The sequence below is a fragment of the Orbilia oligospora genome (genome assembly GCF_000225545.1).
Source record: "Orbilia oligospora ATCC 24927 unplaced genomic scaffold scaffold00043, whole genome shotgun sequence".
Lineage (NCBI taxonomy): Eukaryota > Fungi > Ascomycota > Orbiliomycetes > Orbiliales > Orbiliaceae > Orbilia > Orbilia oligospora.
In genome coordinates, this window is record NW_011645600.1 from 1782376 (window position 1) to 1809705 (window position 27330).

The 27330-nt window shown below is 45.9% G+C and overlaps 5 protein-coding genes across 5 annotated transcripts; 2 read left to right on the forward strand and 3 right to left on the reverse strand.

Annotated features, from left to right (window-relative positions):
• Positions 1-968: 968 nt before the first annotated feature.
• Positions 969-2833, forward strand: AOL_s00043g539 (uncharacterized protein; the record flags this gene model as incomplete). Its single annotated transcript, XM_011121025.1, has 2 exons — positions 969-1206; positions 1308-2833. 2 exons carry the CDS (start codon positions 969-971, stop codon positions 2831-2833), a joined length of 1764 nt encoding a protein of 587 aa, XP_011119327.1.
• A 1180-nt stretch (positions 2834-4013) lies between these two features.
• AOL_s00043g540 (uncharacterized protein) lies at positions 4014-6753 on the reverse strand (the record flags this gene model as incomplete). Its single annotated transcript, XM_011121026.1, has 7 exons — positions 4014-4110; positions 4172-4269; positions 4323-4413; positions 4469-4604; positions 4662-5147; positions 5203-5277; positions 5331-6753. 7 exons carry the CDS (start codon positions 6751-6753, stop codon positions 4014-4016), a joined length of 2406 nt encoding a protein of 801 aa, XP_011119328.1.
• A 752-nt stretch (positions 6754-7505) lies between these two features.
• AOL_s00043g541 (uncharacterized protein) lies at positions 7506-22760 on the forward strand (the record flags this gene model as incomplete). Its single annotated transcript, XM_011121027.1, has 8 exons — positions 7506-8164; positions 8236-14752; positions 14884-15777; positions 15835-15919; positions 15977-16106; positions 16162-16312; positions 16375-21351; positions 21411-22760. The coding sequence occupies 8 exons, from the start codon at positions 7506-7508 to the stop codon at positions 22758-22760; spliced, it is 14763 nt and encodes a 4920-aa protein (XP_011119329.1).
• A 411-nt stretch (positions 22761-23171) lies between these two features.
• AOL_s00043g542 (uncharacterized protein) lies at positions 23172-24626 on the reverse strand (the record flags this gene model as incomplete). The annotated part of the gene is made up of 3 exons (XM_011121028.1): positions 23172-24383; positions 24452-24520; positions 24621-24626. 3 exons carry the CDS (start codon positions 24624-24626, stop codon positions 23172-23174), a joined length of 1287 nt encoding a protein of 428 aa, XP_011119330.1.
• A 1702-nt stretch (positions 24627-26328) lies between these two features.
• On the reverse strand, positions 26329-26931 carry AOL_s00043g543 (uncharacterized protein; the record flags this gene model as incomplete). The annotated part of the gene is made up of 2 exons (XM_011121029.1): positions 26329-26717; positions 26784-26931. 2 exons carry the CDS (start codon positions 26929-26931, stop codon positions 26329-26331), a joined length of 537 nt encoding a protein of 178 aa, XP_011119331.1.
• Positions 26932-27330: the final 399 nt, after the last annotated feature.

Genomic DNA, 27330 nt, shown 5'->3' on the forward strand with positions numbered 1-27330 from the left:
TTTTCCAGACCAGAAATGGAAACAAGATAACGTAACTTGTAGGAACTCGTAAGGTGCAAATTTATTTTTTCCCTTTCTCTCCAGTTTTTAGTTCACTTTACCTTTCCGTTTGAATCAAAGTGGGTCCGTCATAGTAGACACTTTCTTCAGGATCCAGATATGAAATTAGTCGTCCCAACTCTCGCTAGTTGCAATGGTCTAGTGTTGGTTGCATGTTAACATGTTCCCCCCCTCGAACCCGTATCAGTGACCATGATGGCTTCAGCCGAAAGGCTTAAGATTAAGAATGCCTGATACCAGATACCTAATACTCTTCCGTTCTATCCAAGTGCATAAACTGATAAGAATCTTGTATCTGTAAGCCCTGCAGTCACCCTATATGCGTACCTGGTAGTGTAGCCTGAATGCTATGTATGTTTGACCCTTCAAAGCCCAAGATGGCGAAAGGCTGTCAGATGAGCAAATTGGCGTCTTCGCTGCGACCACCCATTTCTTGGGGGGGAGGGAAGTAGGTAAGTTACGGAGTCCAACACCCTGTCGCTGTCCTGTCGCTTGGGCTCCCCATTCACCAAGTATAAATACCCCGGGTCCCCAACCTGTCTTCCTTCAACCTCACCTCATCTTCAGCTCCCAAGCCAGAATCGAAAGGATTCAAACCACCTTCCGGTATCAATTCTCAATATTCTCTACGGGGAGACTCTGCCTGAGTCTCTTTCTCGATACCTCTTTTTTCTTCAAGCTCGAAATCTCTCGTTGTTGTTCTGCGCTCAGGCCTTGTTCACTCACAAACCCCCCGCAACTCATCCCGTACCTGACAGGAACGTTAGTGCCACGCCATTCCGAGAGACAGATACAAAACGAAAGAAACCATTACTCGAAAACCCCCCAAGTCCAAGAAAATAACAACGATTTGAACAATACATTCGAATAGAAACTCATGTCCCAAGCGACGATACCTATCCTCTATAATGGACCCTTGTATCGTCTGTCTTGCGGAACTGCCGGACAAGAATCTCCCCCGGACTGGCGCCGATGGCCTCCCAATCTCGTACAACCTCGACGACCTAGCTGAGTTTCTCTTGGCACGCCTCCCTTGTTCCCATTTCATGCACAACAGCTGCCTCAAACCTTGGGTAGAACGCGCAAATAGTTGTCCGATATGTCGGAAAGCATTCAATGTTGTCGAGCTCGTTACAAGTCCAACTGGTATGTCCTTTTTCTTCCCTGTTTTTGCTTTTCTTCTTCTACAGTAAATTCCTTATTATATCACCGGGAATTCTTTGACTAATTCCAATTATTAATAATAGGGGAACCGTTATCAAGCTACGTTGTCGACGACAAGACCCAAGTCTCCGAAACCAATGACCACAACATCCTTCCCTCCGGAGCTAATGAAAACGAGAGAGGAGGAGTAGGAGGAGGCTTCTCTCACGAGTGCTTCATCTGTAATGAGTCAGGGTATTCAGATCTCCTGCTTTTTTGCGATGACTGCCGTAGTCCATATCATACTTACTGTCTTGGCATCGAGGCAGCTCCCGGGGGGTTATGGTACTGTCCGCCCTGTGTGATTGAACGTCCATCGCTCGGATCGCGAAATAATGATTCTCGCCCGACCGGGAGAAGAAATCGTACACGTCCGAACTATGATCCCTGGGAAAGAGTTTGGCTTACCGTCGGTGGCCGATACGAGGCGCTCGAAGTCGAGTACAGCACAAATAATGAAGACGACGGAGTGCCTGAGCCCATCGAACGGGATATAAATGCATGGCATAGACGAATCGATGTTGCTAGACGGCTGGGGGCTGCAGAGGTTTTGAATGAAGCTGTTCCTCGTATCCTGGAACGCCTGCCACTGGTCGAGAAGGAACCAGAAATGTCGCCGGAAGAGAAAGAGGCTTGGGCTATGCTTGAAGAAGCCGAGGATGCCTTACTTCACCCTGAAGAACACGAAGAAGAAGAAGAGGAGGAGGAGGAGGGAGAGGACGAAGAACTCATGGACGAAACACAAGATCACACAGCCGAACGTAACGTGGCGGCATCGCGGAAGAGGCGGCTTAGCAAGCTGCTAACATCCTCCCCCCAGGCTGAAAGAAAACTTCGTGAAGATGGAACCAGTGTAGAGCCCCAGGATGTTCCACCCGAATCTCCGTCCCAGCCGGCCCCAGAGCGGAAACTCAAACGGCCAAGGACCCGGCGACTTGTCCCACAGTCCTTGGCTAATCTCGACTCGCCCCCGGTTGAAACCATTCAGCCCAGACGGTTAAGCGCAGATGCCGGGTCGAATTCACCCACTGCCACTCGAGACCCTGCACCATCTTCACCTACTCTCCTTGACACACTCTTGGCCGACATCGACAAGGTACAGCCATCCACTATGGCTGGACTCAAATTTCCCCGTCCAATTTCAAGCAATCGTCCTACCTTTCTACCACCGTCTTCTCCATTAACACCGCCAACAGAAGGACCGGAGTCATCACCCTCTTCTCCAACCAACGAATACTTACAGCCTCAGGAAGTCACTCTTCCCCATAGCCCACCAGCTGAACCATCATCGCCTCCACCACGTCAAGACTCAGCATCGCCCTCCGGTTTATCCCTCTCAAACAAGAAGGAAGTTGAAAAGCTCGTCCGCTTGGCATTAGCACCGTACTACCATGCCGGCGACATGTCAAGCGACCAATTTGCCGAAATAAACAAAGCAGTTTCGAGAGCTTTGTACAATAAGATCACAGGTGACGGAAGAATCCGTGAATGGGAGAAGTCGAGGTGGATGGGATATGCGAAGAAGGAAGTGGAGAAGCATGTTGAGGTTCTGAGGGGTTCAAAGGCTTGATTCATATTATTGACCTTCTTTTTCTGTTTTGTCTTTACAGACGACTTAGCGGGGCATTGATAGCGCATGCCTCTATGTCTTCTTTTATCTTTAATTTTCTTGAATAATGTATTTTAGCGCCTGGATTCCATGAACAAAAGCGATCGCTACTTAAGTCTAGCACTTCTTTTTTTTTCTTTCTTTCCCCTCTTTGCTGGCGTTGGACTAGGATAAGGATTTCATCATCATCTCTTTTTTTTTTTTTTTTTTTTTTTGAATTCCGGGCGGATATTCTCTTCAGATCTTTAGCGTCCACATGATACCCAAACTATACGTTTTTTCTTTCCCAGCTTTAGCGTTCCCTTTTTTTTCAACCCTTTTTTTTTCAAAAAAAAAAAGTCCATGTGCCTATATACCATTTCAGACTATGAACACGAGATCAAACCCAAGACGTCGAGCGAGACGCAGGTTGACGTATACATAAATACGTATTATCCGGCTACGTATATGTACTTAACAAATCGATAGATCGTGTTCCCATGCAATATTGCATCTCAAAATCTGCGCCTTGTATATACATACCTAGACTATTCCCAAGGGTACCTCCCAGCGATGAGTTATAATCCACTCTAAGAAACCAATATACAAGTAAGAAACATAATGCAGAGTTAACTAGAAAGTGGAAAAAAAAAAAAAAATCGGAAGAAAAAGAGAGAGAAAGAAAGAAAGAAAGAAAGAAAGAAAGAGAGAATGCGAACCAACTCAAAGAAATTTAAAGGCAAAAGCAATCAAATGACTCGATCCAAAAATTCAAAAGAAAAATACACCTCAAACTCCCCTCACATATAGACCCGCAAATGCTTAGTACTTAACACGAAACATAAATGAAGGGAAAAGAAACCAAAAGTAGTAGCTAGCTCAAGTATTGCGTTCCCCAGTCCAAATCAAATGCCAACAAAAGAAATCTTAGGGATCGTAGACATCTTTGAATGCCCATACTATATGCCGTCTAGTTTACGAGACCATGCTATATCAAAGCATCGCCTCTTCTCGCCTTGAAAACTCTAAAAAAAGTCCTGAGTTTCTCAAGCTTTGACTTCCGCGTAGGTTCCGCTCGCGTTCTACCCTTGTAGAACATAGCGTCTAGACAATCTCCCGTAGGACAAAGCCTCCCAGCATACCGAGGACAACTAGAAGCAGGCTAGGCCTCTTTGTCCATTTTGTAGGCTGATATCTGTTTCTTTAGTGCTTCGACAATATCCGCAGCTTGAGATGCGCTCATAGCCTCGAAGGCATATCTAAAAAAAACCCAAGTGATTAGAGTTGAGAATCACCAGAAGTGTAGAGGGACGCGCTTACCGTTTCCATTCCCTGGACTTCATAGCAATGATTTTGAAGTTCAAGGGTGCTTTGCGAGATTGTTTGCAGCCAATTATTGAACTGATATGAATACTTGTCTGTGAGGGTCATTAGTGGAAGCTGTGACTATTGATGGGTGCAGCTAACGTACAGTTTTCGGAGAGTCAAAAAGCGTTTTATTTTGATCTGATGGCATGATATGAACATATTCTCCATCAATAGCTAATACACGCTCGTGGCGACTACGGGCCATGTCAGTAAGGCTTGATTTAGAAGGAGTATATGTTAGAGTTGTACCTGATAAATGACATTGGCATCTTTCTCCAAACAGTGAACTTTTGGTATCCAGCCGACGATAGAACATCGTGAGCAGTGATACTCTGTGATAATAGTGTGTGTCTCTTTGCAGCATTTTTTCCAAACAGTGATCCCGCTAATGAATAATTTAGTCTCTCGATGCTGCTACGATAAGCATGAATCCTCAACTTACTTTGCTGGTTTACCGGCCCAGGGGACGCATTTTTATCGATGATAGGATCAAAAGGTCCTCTGACGACAAGTTCGAGTTCTCCTCGACCTTCTAAATCCTTTACCATCCGATCTAATGGGACGACAGTTGTAGTACCAAGGAGCCTCAAGATATGTCGAGTGGGATCCATATTCTTTTTCTTGCAAATGCTATCCAGAATTTCCCCAATGTATGTATCACTCGTGATCCTGAGAACAACGCTTTGATCGTGTACCTCCGGGGTGTTGCAGTGGATCTTGAGATGGGAAAGGGCGCCTTGTCTGGTTCCTGATTGATTGATGACGAGGGGTGCATCCGCAGGCTTTGTTGGAGTTTGGGTTGCTTTTGCGGGAACTGGGCTGCTGTTTGGTCCGGTAGGCGGGGCAGTACTTCCTGGTGTAGTTGGTTTTTTTGGTTCGACTTTCGTTTCGACTTTCGGCGTCGGGAAAAGTCTCTCATTCTCTTCGACTATCACACTTGTAAGTCTCTAACGTTAGCGGATAAGGAAATTTTATTCACTTACATGTTTCGTCTGATGCTTCAACGAGTACAAGGTCCTCAAGTTGGTAAGCAGAGATCGCACGTGTCCTATCCAGAGCTAGTCGAAAACATTAGTGAGTTAACCCATCAACAGTGAGTCTGGTTGCTTACGAGGAAAGTCTTCGTCAGGTTCACCAGGCTCATCCATTATGTGCAAGCTCCATTTGTTGACGTTACACTGTTCCTCCGTGAGTGGTGGCTGTCGGTCTTCTTCGCGGTATCTATAGAGTGTGTATCCAAGCGTATCGGCTACAACAGTCTCTACCTTTATCCCATCCTCTATGATAGAGCGTTTTACGATCACCTCGACGAACTTGAGACGTTCTGTGCTGAATGGACAATAGACTCTCAATCTTAGTGGTGCAGAAGAATCGGTCGATTGGCCAAAGCGGCGTAAGACAGGCCCAGCGGCTTTCATGTCTCCCTTTCCAGAAAATTTGGTGTAAGCATCCAATGGGTGCTGCATCTCCTCTTCGTTTGCTTTAATTAGCTGTGTTAAAAGGGATACCGGTTGGATAACTGAAATAGGCCTTGGTGGGGGGAGAGGAGGAAGTGCTGATGGTTTGTTCATTTGTAGGCCGTTAAACAAAGGAGGCGGTGTTCCTGTATTGGTAACCATCAGTGTCGAGTTTGCTGTCACAGCACCGGCAAAGTCGCTCGAAATAGTCGAAGCATCGTCTTCGTCGTCATCACCTTCGAGATCCTCGTCACTATCAAAATCAATTTCATTTTGGTTTCGAAACGATGTAGCGGGGGAAGCCCTCAGTTGTTGTGCAAGTTGTTTAAAGGCCTGGGTGTCCTCATCGATTCGATGTGAAAGAAGGTTGACAGCATCATTATCCGTTCCGGTAATCTTCCTGCTACGCTCGTATTCCATCATTCCATGAGATCCGCTTCGTGTTCGGGAGCCAGTAGATTTCCCCGGTGAGGTTACAAGAAGTCTTGGGTTCGCATGGTTCGCATAATGTGTAGGAGAGCTTCCAGCGCGCTGTCTAACTGGCATTTTAGGAAACTTGATATGCTGGGTTCGACTGCCGACCTCGTCATCAACGTCCGATTCATCAGACAAATCCGAACTATCATCGTCATCGACTTGGCCAATTGGGCGTTGTTGATCGGACTGTCGGTGGAAATTTCGCAAGGAGCCGTGACTACCAGCCGCCATACCTTTCCCCATGGCCTTTGCTTCATCTTCATCGTCAAATATCTTTGGACGCTCTAAGGCAGCTGATCTAGGAAGTGCAGCAAAATAATCTGTGGTCCCGCCGGCGGGGATGGGAGGGGAGTAGGCTCGACGGTTATAGTTCTCAGTCTCTGAGGGCCGAGGCCAACCTGCGATCTTGTAACCTGGGACATTGAATACATTTTGGTTCAAATTGATAAGACGCTCGCCAACACTATCTTTGACAGATGCTAGGAACCGCGTTCGTACTTGATGGATAGCGTATCTAAGGGAGAAACAGTAATTAGAATCCAACTCTCGATAGAGCGGCACACATAGGGGCACGGACTCTTGATTGTAAAGGAGAGACATTGCTACTTGTCAAATACGGGACTCGAGTCTATCGAGGCCCTGAAATCGGGGGTCAAACGGAATAGTATCATACGTCACGGACGTTGGGGGCTGGTAGGAGGGAGTGGATTGTAACGGCCACTCTCCCTTGTTTCGCGGATATAGATAGATCGGTGGGCACTTATGTAGGTATGTTAACAGGGATGGCGAGATGTCGGGGGTTGAGTAATTGGTATGAATTGGGGAATCCTCCGATCTATAGGAGGCATGGTCTTATTAGAGCTGTTTGTACGAGCTTGATTATGGAAGCGAAATCGCGGTGAGAAGTTGATCGAGCGCGGTCGTCGAGTCGACTTTCGGTTTGGGGAAGGAGATGAGGCGGCCTTTTGAGTTGAGAGCTACTTGCTATGCAGTAGCTACCAACTACTAAGTAACCAGGCAAGCATCGACAACCTGCCAACCAACATCTGGGGATGATCACCCCGGTAACCCCGGGGTCTTATCGATAAGCACCGGAACACGATATATCACACGGCCCTCTGTACAGGGCTCTGGGGCTTGAACACCACCTGGTGGGTCTGCGGTCTTGGCACCCTGTCGCATCTCCAAAAACTTTTTTTTTTAGTCTCAGAGCATACAAGTATACTTCTCTGACCAACTTACTTAACTTACCCACTTCGACACTAATTTTTGTCACAAAATGACAAGTTTTTTCTAACAACATCAATACTACAGTAGATTTATGGTCAGGGCTATTGCTCACCTATTCGACAATGTGGTCTACAACTTTGGGCGACCGTTCTCTGGCCGAATCTCCTCTGCTTCAACAAGTTGTACCAGCGGAACTATTTCTCAACCTGCAGAGCGAAAACAACCAAATATATCTCGACGCTCTATCGCGCATTGCTCTTGATTCCCGACTGACTTCTCTAGTATTTACCTCATTCGAACCTATATTCCCAGATATCCTATCGAGATGGACCAGCTTCACAACTCCCCAGGAGTTCGCCCAAAGACTGGCAGAGCTCTTACCCACAGCACCATATTTGGTCCCGTACGCTGAACATTATCTACTAGGCAGTGGGACCAAGGATTTCTCATCGTTCTACCAAAACCAATCAACATCATTACCATTGGTATTCACAGAAAATCTTTCTAGTTTGTCTGTCGAATCTATCCAGGCAATTCTCTTGGCCCTCCTGAGGCTCTTAAAGTTCAACTTTTCACTTTTTTCACCTTTAGCACGTCTTGAGCATATATGGTCGCTACTTGAACATTCTTCTGTGGTTATTAGATATTTAAGTCTTCAAATTGCCGTTCTCTATCTCAACATAGCAGATAGCGCGTTTGAAGAACTGTTGGTTAAGCATTGTGGAACCGAGCCAATTGTCGGTGTGATAGATGATGTTTCCGTGGACTTTAGATTTTTTTGGTAAGGAAAAGTTTTCATGTTTAGCAGAGTAATTTGATCCCGTCTAACTGATAGCACTTTGGAATTTACAGGACCGATGAGGCTCGCCGATTAGACCTGCTCCAATCTACCCTTAAATCAGCCAGAACCAGTTTCGCTGAGAATACATCTCACGGAAGAGTGATTTCTACGACCGATACTTCTCCCTCGATTGTTTCTATAGCTGGAATACAATTCCTTCGTCTTCCAGAGAGTGATCGAGATCCGGAAGGCCATGTCGAAACCCCAACTGCTTTGCAAAACCTTAGTCAGTTGGCAATAGCGGTCCGTACGGGCGACCCGGTTCTGATACAAGGCAGACAAGGCAGTGGAAAGACACACTATGTTCACCATATTGCAAAATTGCTTGGTAGCGAAAAGTCTTTGATATCCATACATTTGGGCAAGCAGACCGATACAAAACTACTGTTAGGAACATATGTTTCATCAGAGCCACCTGGTTCTTTCAAATGGAAGCCGGGCGTTTTGACTACTGCTGTCAAGGAAGGTCGATGGATTTTGATAGAAGATCTAGATCAGGCGCCTAATGAAGTTCTCAGTCTTCTCATCCCCCTGATGCAGCGTAGAACCTTGTTCATCCCGAATCGAGCGGAAACAATTGTCGCTCCCTCGAATTTTCGACTAATAGCTACCGTTCGTACTTTTGATGGCCTACGAGATGGTGCCGATTCTCTACCACCAAATCTGAGCACCGTTGGCATCAGATTGTGGCGCCGTGTGTCGATCCAACAGCCGTCCCAGTATGAAATTATCGCTTTTATTAATGACCGTTACCCTTCACTATCGCCTTTCTCTTCAACCCTTGTGAAAGTATATGATTCTGTACGGTCTATACAATCATCACCTACTCGGGGTAGGCTGTTTCGTGGACCTTCCCTCCGGCAAATTGGATTAAGGGAACTGCTCAACTGGTGCAATCGCATTGACTTGCATTTGCAATTAAGGCCTGCGGACTCGAGGTCAGGCGTTGTGTCCGAATATCTACTAGACATGATATTTATTGAAGCTATGGATTGTTTCGCGGGGCAATACTCGGACATTAAACAAGAGAAGATTATCAGCAACTGCGTAGCACATGGGGTCAATCTTGATCTAACCCGTGAAGCTTACCTGACGGAAGGTTACCTGCCAACTTACCAGAACGACACAACCCAGGTTTCTATTGGAAGATCAAGGATTTCGAAAAGGCCCCAGGCAAAGGGAGATTACTATCGAAAAGGAAAACCACAAAGTATGCCATACGCAATGCACAAATACGCCTTACGTCTTCTCGAACGAGTTTCCATCTGCGTGAACACGGCTGAACCGGTGCTTCTGGTCGGAGAAACGGGAACTGGAAAAACGACTGCTGTACAGCACCTTGCAAACCTGCTAAACGTCAAACTAACGGTTCACAACTTCTCGCAGCAAACCGAAAGTAGCGATCTAATGGGTGGATTCCAGCCGATGGATTTGTCACGGATAGGCATGGAAATAGCGACAAGCTTCGATTCTCTATTCCGAAGAACATTCCCTTCCAAGAAAAACTTGACTTTCTTGGATCAATTCGACCAAGCAGTCCTACATAAACAGTGGAAGAAAGTTGTTCGGTTCTGGCTGAAAGCTATTGAAATGGCGAAGAAACATCTTGCTGTCTCAGTGGATGATGAAGATCCAGAGGATGGCATATTGAGCCCTAGAAAGCGGAGAAAGTTGGAGCCTAGAAACCAAGCATCAATTGTGGCAGAATGGGAAGCATTTGTTGCACAGGTTTCATCTTTCGATACACAATTAAAGAGTTCGCCCCAGCAAGCTATATTTAACTTCGTCGAAGGCCTTCTCGTCAAAGCAGTTCGTAATGGAGAATGGGTCCTTTTAGACGAGTTGAACTTGGCTGCTCCAGAGACTTTGGAATCTATCGCCGATCTTATGAATGATGCTGGATCTCGATCTATGTTATTACTTGAGAAGGGTGGCGTCGAAAGAATACACGCTCACCCAGACTTCCGCATATTCGGCTGTATGAACCCTGCCACTGACGTTGGAAAACGGGACTTACCCCAAGGTATCAGATCGAGGTTTACCGAATTTTATGTCCCCAATCCGGATGGTGAACGAGCAAATGTTCTCGCGATTGTGAAAGCATACTTAGAAAGCCATTGCGTGGGTGTTGAACAACTTCTATCCAAGACAACTGACTTGTATCTCGATATTCGGGCCATGGTCGATCAAAATCGACTTGTAGACGGGGCGGGACAGAAACCAGTGTACAGCATTCGTACCCTCGCTCGTACACTAGCGTACGTGGTTGAAATTGCGCCAGTCTACGGTATTCTCAGGTCCCTTTACGAGGGGTTCTGTATGGCGTTTCTCACCTGTCTCGCAACCGAATCCGAAAATCTACTCCATAGACTCATCGAACAAAGGTTGCTCGCGGATCATACGAACGCAAGAAGTCTCTTAAAACAAGTGCCGAGGATGCCAACCCACGGGGACTATACACAATTCAAACACTACTGGATGTTGAAAGGGCCCGCTGAGGTCCAAGAACAACCAAATTACATTATTACACCATATGTCGAAAGGAATCTTCTCAATCTTGTGCGCGCGGCTGCTACTCGGAAATATCCCGTTCTTATTCAAGGACCCACATCGAGTGGTAAAACAAGTATGATTAAGTTTCTAGCCAACAGGACTGGTCATAAGTTCGTCCGAATAAATAATCATGAGCATACTGATTTACAGGAGTATCTTGGCTCCTATGTTTCTGATTCTACCGGCTCTCTAAAGTTTCAGGAGGGAGCCCTTATTCAGGCGATGCGGACGGGATGTTGGGTGATATTGGACGAGTTGAACCTTGCGCCTACCGATGTTTTGGAGGCCTTGAATCGTTTGCTTGACGATAATCGAGAAATTCTTATACCAGAAACACAGGAAGTTGTGCGGCCCCATAAAGACTTCATGCTCTTCGCTACCCAAAATCCACCTGGACTCTATGCTGGACGTAAAGCTCTTTCTAAAGCTTTCCGAAATCGATTCATCGAACTGCACTTTGACGATATCCCGCAAAATGAATTGCAAGATATTCTCCAACAGAGAACACAAATTGCTCCTTCATTCGCAGCTAGGATCGTGACCGTCTACAACGAACTTTCGGTCCTCCGTCAATCATCCCGTCTTTTTGAACAAAAACAGAGTTTTGCAACTCTGAGAGATTTGTTCAGGTGGGCGAACAGAGATGCTGTGACGAATGAAGAGCTTGCGCAGAATGGCTATATGCTTCTTGTCGAGCGTGTAAGGAATCAAGACGAAAAATTAGCCGTCAAGAAAGTCATTGAAACCAAGCTACGGGTTCAGATTTCAGATGAAATTCTGTATAATAGGCCTCCTCCCGACTTTGGAAGTCAAGGAGATGATGTTGTTTGGACAAAGGCAATGGCTCGACTATACGCGCTACTTGAAAGAGCTATTGTGAAAAATGAACCTGTTCTTCTTGTGGGTGAAACTGGTTGCGGAAAGACAACAGTCTGCCAGCTTTTAGCTCTTGCTCTCCGCAAAAATCTTGAGACTGTCAACGCCCATATGAACACTGAAACTGGTGATATTATTGGAGCTTACCGGCCTTTGAGAAATCGAGCGGAGGTTACACAGCAATTGCTCCAAAGCCTGCAGAATTTCTTTTCTACATATTTGCCCAGCCAAATCCAAGGCGATTTGAAAGAGCTACTTCGAGCCTACGATCAATTGCAATTGGAGGCTAAAAAGGACATTCCCCAAGAAGTTCTCAACTACATTCACGGCTTACGCGCTCAAGCGAGTCAACTCTTCGAGTGGGTGGATGGAAGTCTCGTTGGCGCAATGAGGAAAGGCGATCTCTTCCTCCTCGATGAAATATCTCTAGCAGAGGACAGTGTTTTGGAAAGGCTCAACAGTGTTCTTGAACCCGAGCGAGAAATCTTCTTAGCCGAGAAAGGGTATGAAGATGCAAAAATAACTGCTCACCCAGAGTTCCAGTTTTTTGCAACAATGAACCCTGGTGGCGACTATGGAAAAAAGGAGCTATCTCCTGCTTTGCGAAATCGTTTCACTGAAATCTGGGTCCCGCCGATGTATGACTTTGATGACGTTCTACAGATCACCGAAACCAAATTGGTTACAGCGTATAAAGGATATGCGCCAGCGATGGTTAAGTTTGGCTTTTGGTTTAACCAGACTTTCCGAGTCGGTAAAGACGGATCGGTATCTATCAGGGACATCATTAGTTGGATTCAGTTCTGCAATAAGGTTGAGGGTGAGCCTTTGACTGTTGTTTTTCAAGGTGCTCTTATGGTCTATGTAGACACCCTTGGCTCCAATCCCGCAGCTCTTTTGTCAGTACCCCTAGAGCAAGTCGAGCTCGAGAGACGGAAATGCATTTCTCATCTTTCTACCCTCCTTGGGAAGCATTTCGACTTGGGTTTCCTCGAGGCCACCAGCGTTCAGGTCTCACCTGAAGCTTTCCAAGTCGGGGACTTCGCACTCCCTCGTACAATTTCGGACATGGGAAGGGTTCCTTTCGATTTTAATGCATCGACAACCAGCTTGAATGCAATGCGTGTCATGCGCGCTATGCAGCTATCTAAACCAATTCTTCTCGAAGGTGCACCTGGCGTCGGTAAGACAAGTTTAATTACAGCATTAGCCGCTGTTGTTGGTATTCCTCTAGTCAGAATCAATCTTTCTGAGGAGACTGATATGATGGATCTATTTGGAAGTGATGTTCCTGCAGAAAATGGTGCCGTTGGAACCTTCGTCTTCAGAGAAGCGCCTTTCTTACAGGCTATGCAAACTGGGCAATGGGTTCTTCTCGACGAAATGAATCTGGCGTCCCAGTCAGTCCTAGAAGGCTTGAACTCATGTCTTGATCATCGAAAAACTGTCTACATTCCAGAGCTCGGGAAAACTTTCCACTGCCACCCGGGTTTCAGACTATTCGCAGCGCAGAACCCACACCACCAAGGAAATGGACGAAAGGGTTTACCGGCTTCATTTGTTAACAGATTTACAGTCGTCTATATCCGTAGTCTTCAGCAAGAGGACTTATTGGCCATTTCACAACATACGTTCCCGAATTTTGACGCGGAGGACTATGCTAAGATTGTCGAGTTTTCGAGTCAGCTCTCTAAGGGACTTACCCAAGACAAATCATTCGGTGTATCCGGCGCCCCGTGGGAGTTTAACCTTCGTGATACCTTAAGATGGCTTGAAATTACGGCACGGGAAACGCCACTGCCTGCACGAAAAACGCTTGAGCAATATTTTAGAGCCATCGTCAGTCACAGGTTTCGGAGTGAGGAGGATGTATTGAAAGTCAACGCAATATTCAAAAAGGTCTTTGGATCTGAACTGAATCTTGACATACAAGCCGGGTTTGTCAGACTTTCTCCGAGTAATGTCCAAGTTGGAAATGCTCTGAGCCAGAGAAGGAAGACCCGAAACTCCCAGAAGATTGACCGCGTTGAATTCCTACCCCGTCAACTTTCCATCTTAGAAACTATTTTGAATGGAATCAATAACCGCTGGCCTTGCCTCTTGGTCGGTGCACCTGGTTCGGGGAAGTCGAGCATGGTAGAAGTTCTAGCAAAGTCGGTCGGGGCACATCTTGAAGTCATCCCGCTTAATAACGACACGGAAACATCAGATGTTATTGGTGGCTATGAACAAGAGGACCCCTTTAGATTAGCAAGAACGGTTGTGCAACTACTTCATTCTGATTTGGAAACACTTATCGTTGAATGCAGTCTCGCTGGTAACGGGGTGCCTCAAGCAGCTCTTGTGCTGGCAGATAGCTTGCATCGGTGGGAACCGACCTACCAAAATTTGGAAGGAATCATCAGCATAGCACAGACGACTTTAGAATCATGTGCTTCTTTTCCATCCGAGTGTCTTGAAAGGATCCAACAGCATCTTCAGACGCTGGTGAGAGTCTTATCGGAAAAGGACCAGAGGAGCAATGTGTCATTCGCGTGGTATGATGGTGCTTTGGTTCGTGCCGTTGAAAATGGACACTGGGTCATTTTGGATAATGCAAACCTTTGCAACCCATCCGTCCTGGATCGTATCAATTCCTTGCTCGAGACTAAAGGAGCTCTATTTCTCCATGAGCATACTTCTGCCGACGGCGGGGGTAGAGTTATCATTCCTCATCCAGATTTTAGACTTTTCTTGACCATGGATCCTCGAAATGGGGAACTGTCAAGGGCCATGCGCAATCGGTCAATCGAGATATTTGTTCCTTCCGTAGAAGAAGATACCGAAGATTGGAGTCTGAACCAGTCCAAGTTGTTGAACTTGGTTGATCAATCTACAGCGAGAACATTTACTCGGGTTGACTATCTCGTTCGACACGCGCTTAATACTGACCCCGAACGTTTTGGTACTTGGCTCTATCATATTTTCGAAGAGGCTCCTATTCGTCTGGTTCCCATGATAGCCCCTTGGCTAGGTCAAAACTTACCCAAATCTAACGTTTCCCTCATCGAGACCACGGAAAAAGCGGTAGCCACCTTTCAAGAAGTTAAAAATCAGTCCGTGGGGAAACTGTTGCTTGAGTTTAAAACCCAACTTTGCACCAAGCTTAGCCTTGATTTTGAATTCACTGAGAATGAGGCGAGTATATTCCAGTAAAGGATCAATGTGCATTGCTAACGATAATTCTATAGTCGCTTCATGCTCTCTCCAACATTCATATTCTAGAGACAGATTGCCGCCGAGTAGGCTCACAGAAGATCGCAACCATCCTTAGCGACCTTTACGAAGTTGCCCTGTCCTCTGCTAAGAGTCAGAGCCAGCTAATCAAAATAATTGACATTTTGAAGAACCAGCGACGCCTTCGCGCAGCGAGTGGTGCAAACCATGCTAAGGATGGACTGCCAGATAATATTGACAAAGAAGCTCGCCTTGCACTGTTGGAATTCCTATCAACCTTGAATCATACAATCTGGTTATGGCTTGGCCAAATAGACCTCGACCATATCCTATTGAAAGTTAATTGTATAAACCTCACGCCGTTCTATGAACTTTTACTTTTCTTGGGTTTCATCCTTGAAGGTCGTGAGCTCGACGGTTTGATCTTCCAAGCTTGCTCTGACAGAATCAAAGCATTTCTTAATACTATCTCTGGGGTTTGGCCAGACGCTACGATGCACAAAATCCAACGTTCGATCCAAAACTTGATCAGAGAGTATGGCCTAGGTTCTGGGTTTTCTTGGATAAGGTTATGGAAAGCTTTGCGGGTGTCGATGCCCCAATCGGATAATGGAATGGTTTCCTTAAGGCAGCTGAAAGCTGTCGCCCAAAGGTTTGATGAAGCCTCGCAGGGGATGGTTCAGCCAAATGCACAGATTTTGCAGTTGAGGCTATCTTTCATGAAAGCATTTGAACAGATACGAACTTCTGATTCTACCAACAACCTTCCGATAACTGAGTTTGACGAAGCTGTCAGCTTGATCAGCAACTCAAGTGTTACAGCGGTTCATTCTTTCCAGGATGGATTTGATATGATTTTGAGAATGCAGCTGCTCGCTACTATGAACTCTGCTGGCTCGGACTTGAAGGTGAGCGAATCATTTTTGGTGCCATGTAGAGAATCCTTTCTTACTAATTGTTACCAGACCGAGGACATCATAGCCTTGAGCTACTACTCCGGCTACCCGACGCAGAAATTGTCTGGGCTTTTGGGATATTTGGGTTTGAATAGTAAGACACTCGAGATCTTTTAGCAAGAGCTTATAGGCGCTAACTAGAAACTCGAAGACACACCACAAAATCTCAGGTTTAACACTATCTTCGGGTTGACAACTCATACCGATATGCTCGATTTGAAGAGGTCACTCGCCTCAGACGAATATTATGGCTCATTCGTTAAGAACATTCTGCTGACTAGGTTAGTCAATTCCATTTCTTCCCGAATAGGAAAAAAAATACTAATTTTCCAATAGCGACCATGTTCAAGCGACGGATATTGGAGGCTACAGTACAATCCAATCAGATCTCCAAACACTCGGAAAACAATATGTTTTGACAATAGTAAACAATACTACCGAATACTGGAGGGAGTTTGATAATCTACTCCTTGAAAATATTTCTTCCGTAAGCTGACAACAAATTTAACCTCAAGAATCTCGGGACTATATAAGACTAACTAGAAATAGATCTGCAAATGTCACCAAGACTTGTTCTCAGGTACCGGGGTTTCATTGTTATCCAGTGATCTCAAATCACCCGAGTCCCTCCTAAGACTTCTTGAATCTGGAAAGCAAGGATCAGATGAAAGATGGACTATCATAATCTCGAATTTTTTGATTCCATCACTTAGGGCATTGCTTCAAACAGAGCAGAAAGATGGGACTGAAAGGATAAATCGTGGCCTAGCATGGATCCAATACGCCATTGGGTGCCTTAAACTTCTCGTCCCAGCGCATCCTTATGACCCTGCGCTACAAGAACGCTTGAACTTCCAGCTTTTCCAGCATAGACAACAGAGCCTTCAAGCTGAACTCTCAAGTCTTGAAGTAGTGACAGAGATATTAAATGGATCCCGCGATAACGCACGGACGAGACGTCTACAGCAAAAAATCGAAGCCGTAACTTGGGATACCGGAATTTCATTGTTTCAACGTTCTCAACAAACAAACTTTGAGCCGCTACGCCATCTTCTTCAACGAACTGTTGCTCTTATCAACGGGCAACAGGTTCAAAGATTTGTCCAAAACCTCGCTTCAGGTAACTCGGATGTAGTTGCGGCGGGTCAGGCCATCAGGGAAAATGTCAGACAAATCCTCCAACAGCTGGCGATTCAAGACGACGCTTTCGAAGATATAACCGTTATTGTGGCGGAATTCGTTTCAGCGCTCGAGTTTGGAATTACCATTGCCTGTGAGGCTGATACTTCGAGGACAAGTGGTTCAAAATATATCTTTACACCGGGTACTCTCTCCCCAACGGCTATTTCTGAGAAGATGGGAACCAGAACCTCAAAATCAAGTGAACCAGAGCTTCGATCGCTTCGCGCTTTAGCTCTTAGAGCCAAGGTCGAAGGCTTGACATCCTTCACTGATGCAGAGTTTAGGCTTCTTGACAATACTTTCGCTCGTATCCTAAAACTCTGGGAGAGGAAGGAGCGTGATGATGCAAGGGAAAGAGAGGAAGCCACCAAGATGTACCACTTCAAGGGGCTCGAAGTCGTTGACCCTGATGACGATGAAGCTGGCGTTATGGAAATGTTCTCTGAAGGCAGTCCAAAGACGGATGCACCAAAGCCGAAGAATAACTTGGATGTCCAGGCCCTAGCTAGTCAAGTTTCTGAACTACACGCAGCCATATTCGTCGGCACTTTGGCGGACGGGATTGAAATTGCCTCCCTCCAGCGAGATTTCGGAACCCAGTTGAAAAAATCTGAAGAGGGCATTTACATCGCCCCAGGGGAGATGGAGAGCTTTGTTCCTTCTATGTTACTTGACATCTCGGATGCCGAAACCTGGCTGAACCGATCGTCTAAAAATTCATTCAATTTTTATAAAGACGAGAACCCCACAGAAGTCAGAACTGTTGTTGAGCTTCTTACTGGAATAAAAGCGAAAATTGCAGATCTAATAGCTCTTTGGCCTGAGAACGACATTTTAAGAGACGTCAACGATAGAACCGTGGAAACTTTGGGACTCCCGCTGAAAACACCAGTTAACAGCGTTCTAGCGAAGTTAGAAGGATTACACGCGGCACTTCATCAGTGGGAACAAGTGGCCAGCAAGGAATATTCCTTGGCCTCCCATCAAGATAATTTGACCAACCTAATCGTTAGCTGGAGAAAACTAGAGTTGCAGACTTGGTCTAGTTTGTTCGCCCAGGAAGAAACTTCTTCTCGAAACCGAGCGTCGACCTGGTGGTTCCATATCTACAAAGCCATCAAGACAGCAGTTGATGTCGAGGAAGACGATATCTCAACTATCCGAATTTCTCTTGCAGAAACTTTGAGTACTTTTCTAAGACAGTCGAGCATCGGAGAGTTCCAAAGTCGGTTGAATCTAATCAAGGCAGTCGCAAGACAACTCGATTACAGTCCCTCGGGTCACGCTCAAGCCCTCAAAAGTACTGTCCATAACGTCCACCAACTTCATCTCCAATACCTCAAACCTGCCTTAGAGCATACTTCTACAGAGAGAACCAAACTTGAAAAGGATATGAGAGAAGTAATTCTGTTAGCATCCTGGAAGGATACGAATATCAATGCTTTGAAAGAATCGACCCGAAGGTCTCATTACCAGCTTTACAAAGTTGTCAAGAAATATAGAGCCGTCCTCTCTACTTCCGTTTCCACAATAGCCAAGGTGGCTGACTTGAGCAAACTCGAAATTTCCCCACTAATGACATCCCCTCGTCTCTTTGAGCAGGCATCAGACGCCGATAGGACCCTTTGTGCGACTTCTATAACTAACTGGGAGTCACGACCTGCAAGACATTCCAACATCACATCGACGGTGACCAAAATGCAACAAATTTATAGCTCCATAGCACCCACCCAATCTGCATTCACTCTCGTCGACCAGTTCTCAGATCATATTCTACAACGTGCCCAAGAACTTCGTGATGCTACTCCATCGAAGCTAACGAAAGAGAATACAGTCGAAATTCGGAGACTCCAAGACGCTAAACGCAAAGCCGTCAGCGAAGCTCTCAAATCTCTTCGCCAGATGGGGTTCAAGTCAAACCTTAGTCAGAAAGAACTTGCGGGACAGTCGTCTACGGAACAAATCCTTGGGTTGGCCCCGGAATTCAAAGGGAAATCTTTCCAAACGAGGGTTGGGGAGGTTGATGACATCCTTGTTGCGACCCTTGATAATCTATCAAAGACTAGAGGTGTTATGATGAACCTACCCGCCGATGTGCCAGTCCCTGACTTTGTTCGGGGAGCCAAGTATTTTGAACACGGCCTTTCTATGGTGGTAAATCAGAGAAAGACTCTTGCATCGCACCTAATGGCTTTCCATCGTTTGGAAGAGCTCATAGGGTACCTACTAGTTCTCTGTAATGACAACGGTACTACTTCCTCGGGCCTAGTTACTGCACATGCTCTATCAGACCCCAAAGCTCTTTCTCAAAATCTCGGCTGGATTCAAGCGAATATCCAGTTTGCCTTAAAGGTCGTTGAAGCCGAAGCCAAGTTTGTCCCCGGAGACCAATACGGCGAGCTTCAAGGAATGCTTTCAAAGTGGGAGAAATGGACTTTAGAATCATCGCAATCATTTGCTGCTTGTCCGAAGACCTTTTCGAGTATCACCATGCCACGGCAGAATGATATCACCAGAGAAATAATTGATGGGTTCAGGGGAATGCAAGCCGAACTCATCGCCTTCGGAAATTCAAATGCCAAGTTACGGCATATCGTCAACTATCTCCAACCTTGGATTCCGACCAACGAGCAGACTCCTATAGCAAATGGGAACGGCGTGCCCAAGCATCCGAGTGAAAACGCTATTACCTCTGCTGACAATGAAATTCGGAACCTATGTGATATGATCCTTGCACAATTACAGCCAGAGGCGATCGATGAAACCCTAGCAAAGAAGGTTGGTGGCTCAGACAAAATTGTTCTTTTCGAACATGAGAAACTTCTCGCCTCAAGAGCTTCATCTAGCTCCGCCGCAATTGCCAACCAATTAGAAGCTCTTGCCCCAAAACTACGCGAGGCAATGACGGAGAACCCAGTTGCTCTTCGTTCACTTTTGCGTTTAATGTCACCAATCATCATCGAGTATGAGAGCATCTGCCGACAAGAGCTCCTACAGCGTCTTGATTTCCATAGAGGTCTTTGCAGACTTACACATATTCTCTCCAACTTCGTGATAAGTATTGGAACAAGTGGGTTCTGTGCTCCATCCGATGGTTCTGCAGAAGCCGGTGGACCCGGTCAGGTCGAAAGCGGCACTGGTCTCGGCGATGGAGAAGGAGAAGAGGACATCAGCAACGATATTGCGCCAGACGAGGATCTATCAGAGCTTGCTAATCAGAAAGAAGAAGGAAAGCCAAAGGAGTACGATGCTCAGGAAAATGCTGTTGAGAACGATGATATCGACGGATTATCAGAATCCGGGGATGAGAAGTCTGATGAGGAGGGTGATGGTGAAGAGGGTGAGGAGGAGGATGCTACGGATGAAATGGGCAAGGTTGATGATAGTCATGGGCTTGACTCTCTTGATAAAGACTTCTGGGACAACCCGGCGGAAGAACCTAAAGAAGAGGTCGATTCAGGTGGCGACGGGAAACAGGAAGAAAATGCGACTTCTAATCAGGAAAAGTCAAAGAAGGATGAGAAGCCGCAGAAAGATGCCAAAAATCTTGAGAATAAAGAAATGGAACTCGATGACGATGCCGACGCCAATTCAGAAGCAGAAGCAGAAGCAGAAGATGAATCCGATGCCGTTGAAAACAAAAACTCGGACAATATCAACGAACACATTCCGGAAGTTGAAAGACTTGACATATCAGACGACTTCAATCTTGACGAGATGGACCAAGAAGATGGCGAGGAAGAAGGCGATCTTTCTGAAGGCGAGGATGGAGAAGAAGATCCACTCGATAAGCCTTTTGACAAGACAGAGCTTGAACGCCAGAACTCGGATGATGAAGAAGACGAGGAAATGGGCGACTATGATGCAAAAATAGCGGACGAATTGGATGAAGCAGCGGAATCAGAGGGTGAAGAGAAAGAGAAAGAGAAAGATGCCGACGAGGAAGGGGAGGACTCGCTCCAGCAGCCTACTGAGGACTCTATTGAGGACGCGCAGAATGGCTCCACTGTCCCACCTAACGCAAAGGCCGCGGCAGCAAAATCATCTGATGACACCGATAATGATCTAGATCCAACTTCGGCTCAAGAGAATATGGAAATAGACAATCAGAATGATACAGGCCAAGACAATTCCGCTTCTAACGCCGTCGAGGGTAAAGGGGATTCTGGAAAAGCCGAATACCGTCCAGGACAAGGTCAAAATGAAATGCAACCGAACGAGCAACGGATAGAAAACGGATTGAAGAAACTGGGAGACTTGTTAGAAAAAGTCCACCGTACTCCAATGGAGATTTTGGACTCAGAGACAAGCCAAGGACCAAAGGATGATGTTCAAAATCTAGAGGTAAGCTAACTTATTTACAATTTTCCAAGCCATAACACTTTCTAATATTGGTTTTGTAGGAACAAAAGCAATCCCAGTTTGAGCACGTCGGCGAGGACGATAAAAAACCATCAACTCAAGCATTGGGTGCCGCAGCAACCGAAGAAGCGCATGCAATAGATGAGTCGATGGTTATAGATTCAGCTCCCGATCAAACCGAGCCGACCGGGGAGGGTGGCGAGGAAGTTACGGACAATAGCAATGTCGAGGGAACAGACGGTAAACCGGTCGAAGAACAAGGAGCATTCCAAGAAGGACCCCAAGAAACCGACGATACAGCACCCAATGCTGCTTCAAATTCGAAGGAAGACCCCGATGCTGCCATGGAGGTCGATGCACCTCGTCTCGTTGGCGGCTCTAAGAACGAAAATGCGGAACCACTAGATATCGATATGGAATTAGATGATGACGAAGCCGCCGAAAACCCCAAATCCCTAGAGCCTTCTTCCACATTGTCAACCTATAACGAGGAGGCCCACTCGCTCTGGAAACTCTACGAAAACAAAACTAGAGTCCTCTCCCTCAGTCTCACCGAGCAACTCCGTTTAATCCTCGAACCCACGTTATCCACCAAACTCCGAGGTGATTACCGCACAGGAAAGAGGCTCAACATGAAACGAATAATACCTTACATCGCCTCAGATTACAAAAAGGACAAGATTTGGATGCGTCGTACTAAACCCTCAAAACGCCAATACCAAGTCATGATCGCACTTGATGATTCAAAGTCAATGTCCGAAAGTCGATGTATAGAACTTACATTCGAGTCAATTGCCCTAGTCGCTAGAGCTTTGTCACACCTAGAAGTCGGACAGATATCCATGGTTTCATTCGGAGAATCCACAAAACTTGTTCATCCTTTCGAACAACCGTTTACAGCACAAGCCGGTGCCAACGTCTTCGCAGGATTGACCTTTGGACAGACAAAGACAAATATGAGATCACTCGTTGATACATCCATCAGACTATTCCGTGAAGCAAGACAAACAAATTCACAATCCGATCTATGGCAATTAGAACTCATTATCTCGGACGGTATCTGCGAGGACCATCAGGAGATTCAGCGACTAGTCAGACTAGCACACTTCGAAAAGATTGTCTTGATATTTGTGATTATCGATGCTACTAGCGGTGCGATTAGCGGGGATACAAATACGACATCCAAAGGTTCTTCTTCCATCTTGGATATGAAAGAAGCTACGTTTACAGACCAAGGAGACGGAAAGGGGCCGAAGCTGCAGGTTAAGAGATACATGGACACCTTCCCATTTAACTATTACCTAATAATTCGGCGGATTGAGGATCTTCCGGGAATGCTTTCGACAGCATTACGCCAGTGGTTCTCGCAAGCGGCGGAGGCAAGTAGTTGATTAGGTTTTTTTTTGCATGCATACATGCATTTGTACTATGGAAAGATTAGCTTAGATGGTTATGGCATTTTCATTTAAATTTAGAGTATTTAAGTAACTAGTTAATTCAAAAAAGTTTTATTCGCGGTTATACGTTTAACGAGTGGAATAGTAAAGTGAGTAATTTCCATACATGGTAAGAATCATTTAAAGAGGAAGGGTCGATGCAGCAATCAGAGTTATCAGAAAGGCACCGAGGTCACCGCAGAAAACCATGACCTAGAAGAATATTACAGCAAAACAAACGTTGCGGTAAGGATCGTTGGATAAAGATACAAGAAGAAACAAAATACTGTCAATCTGGTTCGTGTCCTTCGGAAAATGGATTCAACCCCAATCCCAGAGTCAATCTTACTTTCAAAAGTTTATTCTTTACTCGTCGTCTTCCTCTTCCTCATCACTATCATCCTCGTCTGCTTCTTGGAGCCAGGTCAAGAAAGGCTCTGAGGCGGCCTTAACCTTCTTGCTGGTGGCAGTGTCAACATATCGCTTGTTGGCCTTGCTGCCCCACTTGAGGATAGCATCCTCGCTAATAATCTCTTTGTCATAGATTGGGAGGAGGATGTTTGGCATAGTAGAAATCAACTTGGGGTATTGCTTTCCAACCAAACGTTCAATTCCACCCATGAAGGCTTTCTCATGACGGTCGCTAGCGACGAGCTTCTTGAGTAACCCGGCCCTTGGTCCAATCTGCTTGGCGACATTTTCGTCGAAGAGGGTCTGCGCGAGAACTTGGAGTGTCTTATGCTTGCGGTCAAGACCAAGCTCCGAAAGCTTCTTGTAGATCTCGATATCGTCGACTTTGGCGACGCCACCAAGCTCCTTGGCTTGTTCATCGAACCAAGCGGCGAATTGGTCATAAGGGCCATTCCCACCATCTTCTTCCTCGTCTTCGTCGTTCCCACCCATCGTCAATTTCTCGACGGCACTGGTGAGCTCATTCTTCTGACGTTCCTTCATGGCCTTCTCGGAAGTATCAATGGTGAAGGCATCGGCACCATCGCCAGCGCTGATATCCTTGGCAGCGTCGTTGATGACACGCGTAAACTCGTCATCAGACCCAGCTTCGGCGTTATACTGATCGAGGTTGGAGGTTGGGACGACATGACCATTCCCGTTCTTGCCGGCTTCTTCCTCGGAGTTACTACCCTCCTTGTTTTCCTCGCCATTGGCCTTAGCCTTCTTCTTCTCTTTCTTATCCTTCTTCTCCTTCTTGTCCTTCTGTGGTGGGTTCTTCAGGATATAACCGGAAAGCTTGAGGCGTGGATCGACCTTAGTGCGTTGACCACAGGCCTTGCAGTTCCGAATGATGTTCTGATCCTTGCTGATGGAAAGATCGGTTTCGGGATTTTGGCATTCCTTGCAGAGGACGAACTTGGTGATGAAACCATCAAGCAATTCCTGAAGCTTAGTGGCCTCGTGAGCGCCGTTTATTATCCAGCGGTCATGGTCACCGGTGTTGGTCTGAGCACCGAGTTCGAACCCGAAGTACTTGACGACATAGATAGGAGGGCGAGCCAAGGAGTTGGCAACGCTCGGGAGGTTGACAATGACGCTCTTGATACCGTTACCTTTACCCTCAATCTGTATTTTTTTATTAGTTATTAATGTTCCATACAGGGCAGCTGACAGACACGAAGGAGGTTATGTACCTTAGATTGGAGCTTCTCCATTTTGTAACGGTAAAAGGGGTCGGTGACATCCCGTCTGATATTCACAGTCTATTCATGGCATCCAAATTAGTATTTCCATGACTAATGGCAATGTTGCCCCACCAGAAAAAAATATATGTGATAACGAAGAGACATCTGTGGGACTTACAGCCATCTTGACGGTATAAATATAGGATTATCAGGTACGTAAAAGCGGTCCGGTTCGTATAGGAATGATAACTCTAGCAATCCAAGATGACATGCGAGACACCTGAGTGAAAAAGGTCAGCAACTGCTATCCAGGTTGGTCGACTCGACCCTATCTAAGGAATGGAAAGGGGAGAAGAGAGGGGCGGAAACTTACTTCGATTGAAATCGTCAAGTATCTGGGTACTGCTGCCGAGAACGAGGCTGCCGGTGCAGTTTTGGGGTTTGAATATTCAAAAGTGTAAAAAAGGCTCTTTTTAACCACTACAAAAAATCTGCAAACGCTTCCGACAGGTCTTGGTCGGATTCCAACTGGAATTGCAAAATGATGGTGATGAAAAGGTCCTTGGGTGCAAATGCATGAACAATCTTCGTGGACAGAGAAGTCCCCGCTTGGTTCTGGTGAGGGTTTCTAGGGTGGAGCTGTAAAAACGAGGAGAAAAAAACACCCGAGGTCTAATTCTTCTCTCAGGATCTCTTTCACAGTCTGGATCCTTGCTTTTCAGACGACTGTACGAGTACCGGCAGAGGATGCAAGTGAGCGCTGATGGAAGAGCCTGCAGTTCGGTTTTATGGCTTCTGCTGATGGTGGTGGTGAAGTGTAGATGGAGTGGAGCAGGTTCTGTGGATGGCCAGGTGGTGTGTTAGTAAAGACAAATTTTTTCTGAGGCAAAAAAAAGAACCAAGTAAAACACCTCCCACCTGCCCTCAAACAGCCAAAGCAGCTGGCAAACAGGACAGGACAGGACAGAAGAATCTACGAGAACGACAAACAGCACAGCTAGAACAAACCTTCGATCCGACACGGTTACAGAGAACAAGTCCCTGGTTTTCCTCTTCGATGAGGAGCTAGACGGTTATCGTTGTTCCCTTGGGGCTTTCGGTGGTTTGTGGAAGAAGATAGTATTCAGACTGAGGTAAGAAGGAGAAGAAGGAGAAGAATACAGGATCAGAAATCGTTTCATGCAGAAATTCTTGACTACTTCACATGGCTTAGTCACAGTCCAGTCCTGTCCGGTCTGGTCGATATTTCTATTTTGGCAGCCAGCTAACGATTTGACTAACTAACAGGCCAGGGGTATTATTGTTTTTCTGCATGCCGCCCGCCCCGATATTCACTTGTATACACACGCAACTAGCGGCCATTCCATGCCGTCCTTGCAGGTTCCAGAACCGCAGAAAGGCGGTTTTAAAGACGGTCTTAACGGCGCCATAGTGCGGAGCTGCTAGCCTTGGTTCGTTTCAGGGCGGCGTTATGCACCAACCAACAGCCGTATAGCTCGGGATCGCCGGCTGACATCTAACAAAGCTAATATAATACACAATGCACATCATACCTCCTTGCCTAAGGGAATTCTTTCTCTCTAACTAAAGAAATATCTTCTAGTTTGCACGTCTTCATTTACTTTGAGTACCTAAGTAAGCACCTAAGTGGTACTTAAGTAGCCTTTACCCTCTATGGTGCCAGATATAGAAATACAACAAAGTCAACACGACCTCGATCGGGTATTATCGATAGGTACCATTCTTCACAATAACTAAAACAGGCAACATGCGCAGATTACAGTCATGTATATAGGGGCCTTGGTTATGTATATTCATTTATAGAGCGTCTTCGCCATTGCGCCTTGAAATGCATCAACGCACCAATACAGAGCGCCTTTATATGTTTACATTGACGACCAACCGCCCAAGACGAACCCAGCAGACCATGCGGTCAAAAAGGCCACAGCCACAAAGTCCCACCAAGCACTCTCTGATAGTATATTCCTTTTCTTCCAGACATCAATACCATGTAGCTTCCGTTTTTCACACCGCGCAACTATATGCGCCCAGTCGTAAACTGAGATGGTAACGGCAAAAATACCGACCCAACAACCAACAATAATAAAGCATTGAAAAAGCTGCCATTCCCGAGAACCTTTAGAGAATAGTGTGGGCCCAGCTCCACAGCCAACAGATAGAAAGAAGATAAGAATTGAGATACACTTTAAGGTCGATTGGATTTTATAGAGACGGTTTTTGGCATTTTCAAATGAGGCGATTAGTTGTTCGTCATCTTTTGGATATTATCAGCATTCCATTGGCTATATAAGTATCGAAAATTTTAAACCCAGCAGCTTACCATCTAGGCAATCCTCTGAGACTGGGCAGAGTCCATGGTAGATGTGATTGTCGCAAAAATATGGGAGCTGTAAGAACCCGACTTCGGTTGATTGCTGCAGGGGTCGGCTTTTTGGGTCAGCGGGAGTGCTACAGCTTCTTACGCTCATGATTGTTTTAGGGGTTGTACTATATAAATAGGCTCTTATTCGAAAGCGTTGACCAGGAGTGCACAAAACCGGACTTAATTTTTCTTCTTATATAGATAAATTTATAAAAAAGGAAAGATATTTGAGTTAGAATAAATGGAGAAATCAGCTATAATAATACCTCAATCTATATGTCGACCTGCTACGCCGGCTTCGATTGTCTTTGAAAGAGGCAGTACGCGGATTTGGTGTTCGTGCGCATGGCAATTGACATTTGTACGAGAGGAACATTAACGTGTACAAACGAGCAAATTCAAACATGTGACGACGCTAAAATGTGTAGATGGTGAGGGAGAAGCTTTCGCGGAGAGAAGGGGCCTGACCGCATAAAGTATGTTCCATTTTAGTAACTCTTGGTAT